This window comes from Hemitrygon akajei, unplaced genomic scaffold, assembly GCF_048418815.1.
Source record: "Hemitrygon akajei unplaced genomic scaffold, sHemAka1.3 Scf000240, whole genome shotgun sequence".
Classification (NCBI taxonomy): domain Eukaryota; kingdom Metazoa; phylum Chordata; class Chondrichthyes; order Myliobatiformes; family Dasyatidae; genus Hemitrygon; species Hemitrygon akajei.
Window position 1 is genome coordinate 101644 of NW_027332120.1, and position 13357 is coordinate 115000.

Consider the following 13357-nt stretch of genomic DNA (forward strand, 5'->3'; position numbering starts at 1 on the left):
AGCTTTTGGTAAATTGGCCTTTATAAATCAAAGTATTGAGTATAAGAGTTTGAATATTATGGTGAGGTTGTATAAGATATTGGTGAGGCCAAATTTGGAGTATTGTGTGCAGTTTTGGTATCCGAATCACAGGAAGGATATTAATAAGGTTGAAAGAGTGCAGAGAAGGTTTACAAGGATGTTGCCGGGACTTGAGAAACTGAGTTACAGAGAAAGGTTGAATAGGTTAGGACTTTATTCCCTGGGGCGTAGAAGAATGAGGGGAGATTTGATAGAGGTATATAAAATTATGATGGGTATAGATAGAATGAATGCAAGCAGGCTTTTTCCACTGAGGCTAGGGGAGAAAAAAACCAGAGGTCATGGGTTAAGGGTGAAGGGGGAAAAGTTTAAATGGAACATGGGGGGGGGGTTCTTCACACAGAGAGTGGTGGGAGTGTGGAATGTGCTGCCAGATGAAGTGGTGAATGCGGGCTCACTTTTAACATTTAAGAAAAACTTGGACAGGTACATGGATGAGAGGGGTATGGAGGGATATGGGCCAGGTGCTGGTCAGTGGAACTAGGCAGAGAAATGGTTCGGCACAGCCAAGAAGGGCCGAAAGGCCTGTTTCTGTGCTGTAATGTTCTATGGTTCTGCGGTTCACTCAGGACGAGGTAGGGGATCCTGGGCTTTAAAACGTTGGTGACCACTACGTTACACAATGCAAGGAGCCGGCGTAAAAGGCCGGCTCTTCTCGGCGTTCTGTTGAGTGGAACTCTTTCAACTTCTAACAACTGCTTCTTACTACTAAATGAAACGGGATCGGCGCTCCTTTCCGCCCATTGCGGGTCATAGGGCGGCATTGCCCTCCCCATTTCCGTAGCCGTTTTCCAGTTTCTTTTTTTTTTTAACGAGGCCGAGCTGCCAGCCGGGTTGGAACCTGGGAACAAGTTGGAACCCGGGCCTCGAAGTCCGGTGCTGATGCCACTGCGCCACCGGCCAGCAAGTGAGACGCACAAGGATATAAAATCGCCAACCCGGTGACGAAAGGCAATTGCTCAGCGATGAACGACAAGTAAGCAGTGACACCTAGTCATTCAAAATGCACCAGGAAAGGCACAACAGGCCTGCTGAGTTCCTCCAACACTTTGCGACCATCTCTTTGCTTATCTATCATCGGACATCTATCGCAAGTTTAATGTCAATCCCAGGAAGTCTGCCTACTTCTTTCATCCTCCATTTCTCAGTGATTTCCCCTGATTCAGTGTGTCATCTGCAACTTTGACAAGCGTCTGCTTGCACTCCAAGCCTGGAGACTAATTTTTCACAGTTTTGAAGAAAAGTTGTTAAAAATAAATACCTGCGTCCATTTTCACTCCTGAAGTTCCTGCGCTCCTTAGACTTTCTGCGATGGCGTCAAGGAATCCCGGGTCCGCACGCTCTGCGGGAAGTAAAATGCCATTGGGAGGGTGATTCAGGGACGATGAGACATGCATCGTGATCTCTGTTACACACTAACACACTGTCTGGCCATCAGTTTCCCAAAGCGACGGGACACCACAGAAACCGGCTGTTTTGCGGTTAACCCATCTAAATGCGCTCAGGCGTAAATGTCACGGATGCACCGTGGAGAGCTGGTACGGAGAGGGCCACCGCACAGGAACAGCTGAGCCATCTCCATCACGGGCACTGACCTCCCCAGCATCCAGGACATCTTCCAGGAGCCGTGCCTCATAGAGGCGGCGTCCGTCCATCGAGGACCCCCTCCCCCATCCCCCCAGGACAAGCCCTCTTCAAAGTTCAGCACGGGGCTCTGAAGTTCTTTTACTCGTTCTCTTTCCGAGCTCCCGGAAGCTGCAGACGGTTCCGCGTCTGCGCTTCCCCGGCCCGCCTCACGGACCGCTGGGGCCACCCCTCCAATCGGAAGGTGAGCGATCTCCCGGTTGTTGCTGCTGTCGCCACCGCTCCTGAACCTCCAGGCCGAGCCGTGGGGTCTGTTCCCCTGGGGAGGGGTGGGGGGGGGGGGGGCGTGAAAACCTCTGCCGCAGCTTCACATTTCTCAATAAACCTATGACCAGAGTGCGTGTATACGTCCGGTGACGAGCAAGAGAAAACCTGCTGGAAATCCAAGCGACACTCAGCAAACGCTGGGGGGCGATTCACAAAGAAGAGAAAATCTGCAGATGCCGGAAACTCGAGGAGCTCCTGCCAAAGTGTGTCGGCCCGAAAAGTCGATCGTACTTTTGTCCCCGTGGACGCTGCCTGGCCTGCTGAGTTCCCCCAGCATCTTGTGCTGCTCAAAATACTGGAGGGACTCAGCAAGCCAGGCAGCTGATACGGAAAAGAGTGAACAGTCGACGGTTTGGGCCGAAACTCCTTCAGCGGGACTGGCTCGTTAAAAAAAAAAGCACTTAGTACCAACTGCTGGTTGGACCTGGCTCGTAACGATCTGGGAGATTCTGGAGTGAACCTGGTGTCCCGAGCTTTGAGGAGCTGGGTGTGTAAAATACCACCCCCCCCCTGACCCTGGATTCACCTGTCACCTCCCCCCAACTTCTGTAATTTTTTTTTAATTGAAGTTCATCATCAAACAAACAATTCCATAAGATGTATTTCAGACATTGTACATATTTATCATATAATCACATATATCACAAATCTCCACAAAGTATTTATCTGAGGTATACACTTATAGAAAAGAGTGGAAAGAAAAAACAAGCAAAAGGAAAAAAAACTATGTACAAGTATGGGATACTCTGAAGGCTGTCTTAAGAGGGAAAATTATAGCGATATCTTCATATAAGAAAAAAATTAGGAATAAAACATTAGAGGAATTACAAAATAGGCTGAAGGAACCAGAGAAAAAACACAAATTGAATTTGGCACATTAGGGGAAATTAAAAGAATTAGGAATGAAATTAACAGCTTGGCTACACAAGAAATCGGGAAAAACTTAATGTTTCTGAAACACAGATATTATGAAAGTGGAGCAAAGTCTATGAAAATACTGGTGTGGAAACTGAAAAAAAAAAGATAGCTGAAAATACAATTCATAGAATTCAAGACCCCAGAAAGAAAATGATAAAAAATAAGCTAAGCGAAATTCAAGAAGCTTTTGAAGTGTTTTACAAAACTCTATATTCCAAAGTTCCAGGGGGAAGCATAACCCAAATTGACACCTTCTTGAATTCTCTGGAGTTACCCACTTTAAGCGAAGAACAAAATAGAACGATGACTGCTGACATAACAGAAGTTGAATTAAAAGCTGCAATTAGTAGGCTTAAATTAAGCAAGTCACCAGGATCACCTCCTCCCGACTTCTTACTCTGACCCTTCATCTCTTTTTTCCAGTCCCGATGTTGGTGGTGGTGGATGGGAGATCCCCAGAGTTAACATGGTTGGAGACGGTGTGGGAGATATTGTGTTCAATTCTGGTCACCTCATTATAGGAAGGATGTGGAAGCTATGGAGAGGGTGCAGAGGAGATTTACCAGGATGTTGCCTGGTTTGGAGAACAATTCATATGAAGCAAGGTTAGCAGAGCTGGGACTTTTCTCTTTGGAGCGTAGAAGAATGAGAGGGGAGTTGATAGAGGTCTACAAGATTATGAGAAGCATAGATAAGGTGGATAGTCAGTACCTGTTTCCCAGGGCACCAATAGCAAACACCAGAGGGCATAGGTACAGAGTTAAGGGAGGGGAGTTTAGGGGAGACATCAAGGGTAATTTTTTTTTTACACAGAGGGTTGTGAGTGCCTGGGATGACTTGCCAGGGATGGTGGTGGAGACTAAAACATTAGGGATATTTAAGAGCCTCTCGGACAGGCACATGGATGAAAGAAAAATAGAGGGTTATGGGGTAGTGTGGGCTTAGTACTTTTTTTTAAGGATTATATGGGTCGGCAGAACATGGAGGGGCAGAAGGGCCTGTACTGTGCCGTAGAGTTCTATGGTTCGATAATGGCTGGGTGCTCCTTAGTGGTTTGAGGGGTAAGTGAGAGGAGGTGTCTGGGCCCCGGCAAGGTGGAGGTCAGGATGCCAGCCGACCCCAGCTGCTCCCTTATCTGCGGGATTGCTGGTGAGGTGAGGATCGGTCTGGAGGGAGTGGAGAGCTGAACGTTTGGGAAGGACTGAGGTTGGAACTGGAGAGGGGAGTGCTGAAGTCGAGTCGGTTGACGTCCCGTTGGCAGCTGGCAACGAAAAGGTCCCTCTGCCATTTTTCCAGCAAGCCACAAAAGCCCTGCTCACTGTCCACTGCACCCTCAGTCTAGGTCTCAGCTGCCGATTTGCAGATCCAATTCACCACGTTATCATCCAGACCGCTGATATAGATGTTTAAAAAAATGGACCTAGCAAAGATCGTAGCGGGGCACCAGTCATAGGCAACCATTTACTCCCACTCTCTCAATCCTCCCTCAAAGCTAATGTCTTATCCAATTTCCTACGCCATCCGGAATGCTGAGCGACTAAACCTTCTTGACAACCTCCCATGCGGGACTTTGACAAATGCTGTCATGTCTACGCGTGGAGAAAATTAGAAGCCGGACATTTGATACATCCTTTAACTTTGAACAAGTCTGGCGACCCTCTATTCAATATTCTCACATGATTTAATTTTTATTTTTTTATTTATTTTTCTTCATTCTCTTTGGGGAAAATCCTTATCCACGAAGGTTCGGAGATGACTGGAAGGATGTGGTATTTTCTCTCTCTCTTTTTTTCCTAATTTTATCCTCAGTTGGACTGCCCAATCTTTCTTTTTCTTTCCTTTTTTTTTCTTTCTCTTTTTTTTTGTTTCAGTTCAGTTAGTGGGGTTTTATTTTCCTTCATCAATAAAATTTCCAATCTTTTTTTTATGAGGAGCTGTAGTTTTTTTTTGACCATTGTAATATTTTACCTATTTGATTTTGACATTATATACTATCCGTTTTTATTATTGCTGTTTATATGCCTTTTATATTATCTGTTTGCTAAACTCCTCCTCCGATTTGTATATTCTTTATTTGAAAATCAATAAGAAGTTTGAAAATTGAAATGAAAAATACGTTGCTAAAGTCCATGGAGACAACACCGGCCGCCTTGCCTTCATCCCTAGTTCGACGGATTCTGATGTGAAATTCTGCTCCAAATAACTGGGGGGGAAAAAAATGAAAAGTACTTTAGAGCCTCGTGCTGAAGACATTCTTTACTGTTCTTTGTCCCTTTGCTTCAATACTGTCATAATCACGATCCCTTTCCCCCATTTCCCGGTCCCTTTTATCGAATCCAGTGACGACAAGCAATCTGCCGGCCCGATTCCCTCTTTGCGGCATTAGGATCCCACCGTTCAGGACCCTCACAGTGACGGGTGCGAGAAGTGTACCCGGAGGATCACTTGGGGACCCGAGTCACCCCGGCCACACACCTTTCCATCTGCTACCATCTGGGAGACGGCACCGCAGTATTAAAAGCCGGGACCAACAGGCTCTGGGACAGCTCCTTCCACCAGGTCATCGGACAGATCAATTTACGCCGATAAAATTGTATGTCTAAGCCACATAGGCTGCTCTGTCGAATAGCTGACTGCACATACCACTTCTTACAAATCACTATCAATTGCACATTGCACGTTCAGACCGAGACGTGATGTAAAGATTTTTACTCCTCATGCATGTGAAGGATGTAAGTAATAAAGTCAATTCAATTCAATAGAAACCTTGCACGTGAGACGATATTTAATTCCTCTTGCACTTTATTCTAGGAATCCAAAATGTTTGCCGCATCTGCATTCGTAATCCTAAAACGCTCTCGTGCAGATACAACATCCCATTGACAGGTCTAATAATAGAAAGCCCACAGCACAACACAGGCCCTTCGGCCCACAAAGTTGTGCTGAACATGTCCCTACCTTAGAAATTACTAGGCTTACCCATAACCCTCTATTTTTCTAAGCTCCATGTACCTGTCCAAAAGTCTCTTAAAAGACCCTATCGTATCTGCCTCCACCACAGCCACCGGCAGCCCGTTCCACGCACTCACCACTCTCTGAGTGAAAAACTTACCCCAGACATCTCCTCTGTACCTACTCCCCAGCACCTTAAAACTATGCCCTCTGGTGCTATCCATTTCAGCCCAGGGGAAAAAGCCTCTGACTATCCACACGATCAATGCCTCTCATTATCTTGTACACCTCTATCAGGTCACCTCTCATCCTCCGTCGCTCCAAGGAGAAAAGGCCGAGTTCACTCAACCTATTCTCAGAAGGCATGCTCCCCAATCCAGGCAACATCCTTGTAAATCTCCTCTGCACCCTTTCTATGGTTTCCACAACCTTCCTGTAGTGAGGCGACCAGAACTGAGCACAGTACTCCAAGTGGGGACTGACCAGGGTCCTATATAGCTGCAACATTACCTCTCGGCTCCTAAATTCAATCCCACGATTGATGAAGACCAGTGCCTTCTTAACAGAGTCAACTTGCACAGCAGCTTTGAGTGTCCTATGCACTCAGACCCCAAGATCCCTCTGATCCTCCACACTGCCAAGAGTCTTACCATTAATACTATATTCTGCCATCATATTTGACTGACCAAAATAAACCACCTCACACTTATCTGGATTGAACTCCATCAGCCACTTCTCAGCCCACTTTTGCATCCTTATCAATGCTCCGATGTAACCTCTGACAGCCCCCCACACGATCCACAACACCCCCAACCTTCATGTCATCAGCAAACTTACTAACCTTGGTCTTGCAGATTTTATTAGAAGTGCATAGAAATGTCCGGAGGTTAGTTGCTCGAATTTCAAGACGATAGCTTGCCTTCATCTGAAGAGCTCTACAGAATACAGGTCAGAGTCACGGTCTACTGGTAGGTTACGTGGGGAGCACAACATTGCGGGCCAAAGGGCCTGTAATGTGCTGTAGATTTATGACAGACAGACACACTTTATTGATCCCGAGGGAAATTGGGTTTCGTTACAGCCGCACCAACCAAGAATGGTGTAGAAATATAGCGATATAAAACCATAAATAATTAAATAATAATAAGTAAATTATTCCAAGTGGAAATAAGGCCGGATGTCATTATACAGCCACTCTGGGTGTACTTTGACTATACTTCCACTGATCTCCTCTCTCTGTACCCAGCACTGTGTGGCTGTGACCCCAGCATTTTGAATTGAATTGACTTTATTACTGACATCCTTCATATACACGAGGAGTAAAGATCTTTACGTTACGTCTCCGACTGAATGTGCAATCCACAGCAATTTACAATGAACAGTATGTACAACAGGACAGTCAGTACACATAGAAATAAATACAGCTGGGTCAGCGTGAGTTAATCATTCTGTTGGCCTGCTTGAAGAAGCTGTTCCGGAGCCTGCTGCTCCTGGCTTTTATGCTGCGGTACCGTTTCCCGTTGTCAGTGCCCCTCCCCGCAAAGCCGACCGCACCCGCCCGAGCTCAGCTGCACTGCGGTGTTGGCCGGGAGCACTCACCGATCGGTCCCGGTTTCCCTCTCCCAACCCCGGGTTCCGCAACTGATCCGCCGGTGATCCACAAACCCACCAGCGATCCACAAACCCGCAAACCGCAGCCGGACGCAGAGGAGCAGTGGGCATGCGCGGAGCACGTCATCATCGCCTCTGCAGTGGGCGGGGCCTCAAACAGTGCCGCAGCCCCGCGGGGAAAACAAGGTCACGTGACCGGCGCAGGTTCTCCCGCCTGACCCGGGGACTCTGCTCGTCGCCCTTCACACGCTGAGCGGCACAGACTAAATACTGGAGGAACTCAGCAGGCCGGGCAGCATCGGTGGAAATGAGTACACACATTCGACGTTTCGGGCCGAAACCCTTCGGCATGCATTTGGTGATCTGCATTATTTTTTCGTTCCACCGGCCGTACCTTCTCTGATTCCGTTCTCACCTCGCCACCATTCCCTCTATTCCTTCTGCTGATATTTCACACATTCCCCCACCTCCCCGTCCCACCTCAAACGGGAGCTTAGAGCCAACTTAGAAGCCAATGAAAGGCTTCCTTCTGCCTCTCATCCATAGCTCAGTCAACTGACTACCTCCAGCCGCTGGAAGCCGCTTCACAAATCCACCCCGGAGGAAAGTGGAAATACATTTTACAAAGTGGGACGTTTGCACTGAAGTTTGTTCAGATCTGACTGCGACCGAGCCGGAAGCAGGGTTTGCGGGCGATAACGCCCCCAACCCCTCAGCAGGCCCATCTCCTCCATTGGGTATAACCAGTGACTGGCATCCCCTTCCGCCAATGGGAGCAGAATAGCTCATACCTCCTCGGCTAACATTTGGAGGGTCACGACCACAAGAAAATCTCCAGTTGCTGGAAATCCAAAGCGACACACTCAAAATGCTGGAGGAACTCAGCAGGCCAGGCAGCATCTATAGAAAAGAGGAAACGATTGACATTTCAGGCGGAGAACCTTCAGCAGGACTGAAAATGACGAGGAAAAGTTAGAGTAAGAAGTCTTATCTAGAAAGGAGAGATCTAAAGCCCTCCTGGTGGGGGGGATGGAGGTAAACGGACTGATGAAAATTAGATGATCAGGGCCAGGGAATTTAAAGTCATCGAAGAGATCCAAAGCGTGTCAAGTGTCACGGATGTGGGTGGAAGAGGCTGAGCCATGATGAGTTAAACAGGGTCGGTGGAGCATTCGGTCTACCTGGACAGGCAGGAGGTGGAACTGACCCGTTTGTCCAGGTTGGGCCACCATCAGGACGGAGGACAGTTCCTCACAATCCATCTGGGTAGCATCCAACCCGATGGCACGAATGTACCTGGCTTCACCTACCACATTCTGGCTGTCCTCTTTTCCCCCTCTTCCCCATCTGTTTATTCTGGCTCCTTCCCCCTTCCTTTCCAGTCCGGAAGAAGGGCCTTGGCCCAAAGCGGTGACTGTTTATTCATTTCCAGAAATGCTGCCTGACCTGCTAAGTTCTTCCAGCATTTGTTTATGTCTGTCTGACTAACACACACACACACACACACACACACACACACACACACACACACACACACACACACACACACACACACACACACACACACACACACACACACACACACACACACACACACACACAAAAGTTTGGGCACCCTGCATGGTCAGTACTTAGTAACACCCCCTTTGGCAAGTATCACAGCTTGTAAACGCTTTCTGTAGCCAGCTAAGACTCTTTCAGTTCTTGTTTGGGGGATTTTCGCCCATTCTTCCTTGCAAAAGGCTTCTAGTTCTGTGAGATTCTTGGGCCGTCTTGCATGCTCTGCTCTTTTGAGGTCTGTCCACAGACTTTCGATGATGTTTAGGTCGGGGGACTGTGAGGGCCATGGCAAAACCTTCAGCCTGAGCCTCTTGAGGTAGTCCATTGTGGATTTTGATGTGTGTTTAGGATCATTATTCTGTTGTAGAAACCATCCTCTTTTCGTCTTCAGCTTTTTTACAGACAGTGTGATGCTTTCTTCCAGAATTTGCTGGTATTCAATTGAATTCATTCTTCCCTCTACCAGTGAAATGTTCCCCGTGCCTCTGGCTGCAACACAAGCCCAAAGCATGATCGATCCACCCCCGTGCTTAACAGTTGGAGAGGTGTTCTTTTCATGAAATTCTGCACCCTTTTTCCTCCAAACATACCTTTACTCATTGCGGCCAAAAAGTTCTATTTTAACTTCATCAGCTCACATTACTTGCTTTCAAAATGCATCAGCCTTGTTTAGATGTTCCTTTGCAAACTTCTCATGCTGAATTTTGTGGTGAGGACGCAGGAAAGGTTTTCTTCTGATGACTCTTCCATGAAGGTCATATTTGTGCAGGTGTCGCTGCACAGTAGAACAGTGCACCACCACTCCAGAGTCTGCTAAATCTTCCTGAAGGTCTTTTGCAGTCAAACAGGGGTTTCGATTTGCCTTTCGAGCAATCCTACGAGCATTTCTCTCGGAAAGTTTTCTTGGTCTTCCAGACCTCAACTTGACCTCCACTGTTCCCGTTAACTGCCATTTCTTAATTAGATTGCGAGCTGAGGAAATGGCTACCTGAAAACGCTTTGCTATCTTCTTATATCCTTCTTCTGCTTTGTGGGTATCATTTATTTTAATTGTCAGAGTGCTAGGCAGTTGCTTAGAGGAGCCCATGGCTGCTGATTGTTGGGACAAGGTTTGAGGTGTCAGGGTATTTATAAAGCTTTGAAATTTGCATCGCCTGGCCTTTCCTAACGATGACTGTGAACAGGTCGTAGCCCTAACAAGCTAATTGAGGTCTGAGACCTTGGTAAAAGATATCTGAGAGCTCAAATCTCTTGGGGTGCCCAAACTTTTGCATGGTGCTCCTTTCCTTTTATTCACTCTAAAATTGCACAAAACAAAAATAATACACCAATCTTGCTTAAAGTGTTGAAAAGAATGTTTCATCTTCAACTTTTGGAGATCAGTTCATCTTCTACTCTTCTATATATATAATGGATATCTACCCGAAATATACCTCTCATACTTTTGCATACCTCGTTCTAGAGCATAGAGTCCCAACCCATTCAATCTTTCCCTATAACTCCGGACCCAGCAGCATCCTTGTAAATTTTGGCTGCACTCTTTCAACTTTGTTTACATCTTTCCCGTGGGTAGGTGACCGGAACTACTCTAAATTAGGCCTCACCAGTGTCTTCTACAACTTCAACTTGTGCTTTGATTCATTGAATTGAATTGAATGATCTTTATTGCCATTATACATAGATACAATAAAACTCTGTTTGGCTTCCTCTCAAACAATTAAATAAAGCGGTAGATAAAAACAAGACAGTGATAGAAAAACAGTATTAGATAGAGAAGTAGCAGAAAATAAGTTACAGCAGCACCGGAATGTCCCAGTAATGCACAAAGTGCCGTTAGTGCGAGTATTTGAGTCCTTGTGTGTGCTCACGGTTTCAGTCACTGTTCTGTGGGAGTGGTGTGATGGAGGCCACAGCTCTGGGGTAGAAGCTGCTCCTCAGACTATTTGTTCTGGTTTTTAGTGTCCTGAACTTTTTGCTGGACGGCAGCGGGTCAGACAGGGAGTGGCCGGGGTGTGTGGCGCCTCTGGTTCTGCTGATTGCTCTCCTCCTGAGTCGGCTGGAAGAGATGGTGTCCAGCCCTGGGAGTTCCGTCCTGACAACAGGGAATAACCACGCTCATTCTGTTTCTCGTGTCCCCACTATCGATGGTCTCACTTCAATGACTCTCGTTAATGGAAGCTGTGTATTTATGCACGGGGGCAGTGTGTTCCAATAATGTTCCAGTTTTCAAAGTTCAAAGTAAAATTTATTGACATCATTGTGAAGGGCAACGTGCCAAAAGCTCTCTTTACGACCCTATCTGCCGGTGTTGCCACTGTCAATGAATTATGAACCTGTATTCCTCTGTTCTACCACACTCCTCCGTGCCCCACTGCTCACTGTGAACTTACTTTGGTTGGTCCTATCAAAGTGCAACTCCTCCCACTCCATCTGCTATTTGTCAGCTGGTCCAGATCCCGCTGCAAGCCTTGATAGCCTTCATCATTGCCCGCCACTCCCCCAATATTGGTGTCATCCGCAAATTGGCTGATCAGGTCACCACATCATCACCCAGACTGTTGATGTAGATGGAGAAGTAAGCATAACGGATATAGATAGATAGCAATGGACCCAGCACCGATCCCTGCGGCACTCCACTAGTCACCGGCCTTCAAACAGAGAGGCAACCATCCGCTGGCTTCTCCCACAGAACCAATGTCTTATCCTAGGTCATCTTGCGCACCGAGCAACTGAACCTCCCATGCGGCTCTCCTAGTCAAATGCTTTGCCAAAGTCCTCTGCCTTGTGCTCATCGGCACGCAGGTGCCACCACGGAGAAGGCACCGCCTCCACTTACAAGTTTGTGCAGATCCTGTTTACAGTCTGCAGCTTCGACGGGCTTCTGGAGATGTGTGCTTGCACCATAGCCTGGCATGGAGACATCAATGCCCAAGAATGGGAAAAAAAAAGCCCACAAAAGCCCGGGAGAGGCAATGGGTGTCTTTTACTGGGAGTTTCAGAAGACGTTTGCCACACATGAGGGAGCTTAATAAGATAAAATCCCACGGTGTTAGAGGAAAGATACTGGCATGGGTAGTGGAATGGTTTCAGGGTAATTGGAGAGTGATGATAAAACAGTCAAAATCACCATGGTTTCTGTGAAGGGAAATCTTGTCATAGTTCTTCAAAGAAGTTACAAGCAGGGTGGACAAAGGAGAGGCGGTGGATGCCATTTACTTGGATTTTCAGAAGGCATTTGATAAGGTGCCACACATGAGGCTGCTGAACAGGATAAAATTCAATGGTGTTAGAGGGAAGATACCGTCAAGGATAGAGGAATGGGTGACGGGCAGGAGGCAGTGAGCGGGAATAAAGGGGGCCTTTTCTGATTGGCTGCCAGTGACTAGTGGTGTTCCTCAGGAGCCAGTATTGGGACCGCTACGTTTCACATAGTTCATCGGTGATTTGGATAATGGAATTGATGGCTTTGTGGCAAAGTTTGTGGATGATATCAAGACAGACGGAGGGGTAGGTAGTGCTGAGGAAGCAATGCGATCGCAGCAGGACACAGACAAATTGGAAGAATGTGGAAAAAAAGTGGCAGATGTTGGGAGATGTATGATTATGCACTTTGGGTAAAAGGAACTATAGTGCAGACTATTAACGAAATGGGAAGAAGGTTCAAACATCGGAGGTGCAGAGAGACTTCGGGGTCCTTGTGCAAAACTGCCAGAAGGTTAATTTATAGAGTCTGCGGCAATGAAGGCAAATGCAATGCTGATATTTATTTTAAAGGGAATTTTAATTTTAAAAGGAACAATATAAAAGCAAGAAGATAGTGCTGAGTCTTTACAAGACACTGGCCAGGCCGCGCTTGGAGTATCGGCAGCAGTTCTGGGCCTCATATCCCAGAAAGGATGTGTCGTCATTGGAGAGAGTCCTGGGGGGGCTGACGAGGGTATTTGCGGGAACGAAAGGGTTAACATTCAGGGAGCGTTCGGCAGCTTCGGGCCTGCACTCACTGGTACTCGGAAGAGCGTGGGGGAGATCTCACTGAGACCGATCCTGCGCACACCGCCGTTCCACCATGGCTGATTTAATATCCCGCTCAACCCCATTCTCCTGCCTTCTCCGTCACCTTCGACGCCCTGACTAGTCAGGAACTTGTCAACCTCCGCTTTAAACATATCCAGTGACTGGGTCTCCACAGCCGTCTGTGGCAGTGAATTCCACAGATTCACCACCCTCTGGCTAAAGAAATTCCTCGTCATCTCCATTCTAAAGGGGCATCTCTGTACTCCGAGGCTGTGCCATCTGGTTCTAGACTCTCCCATTAGAGGAACTA

The 13357-nt window shown here is 47.2% G+C and overlaps 1 protein-coding gene across 1 annotated transcript in view; it reads right to left on the reverse strand.

Moving 5' to 3' along the window:
• The window catches only part of LOC140724480 (NACHT, LRR and PYD domains-containing protein 3-like), a 42327-nt gene extending 34777 nt beyond the window's left edge, over positions 1-7550 (reverse strand). The window contains exons 1-3 of the mRNA XM_073038925.1: positions 7462-7550; positions 5027-5113; positions 1343-1423 (exon numbers count right to left, since the gene is read on the reverse strand). Coding sequence (XP_072895026.1) covers positions 1343-1352 — 10 coding nt within the window. The 5' untranslated portion in view covers positions 1353-1423; positions 5027-5113; positions 7462-7550. The remainder of the gene's footprint in view (positions 1-1342; positions 1424-5026; positions 5114-7461) is intronic.
• Positions 7551-13357: the final 5807 nt, after the last annotated feature.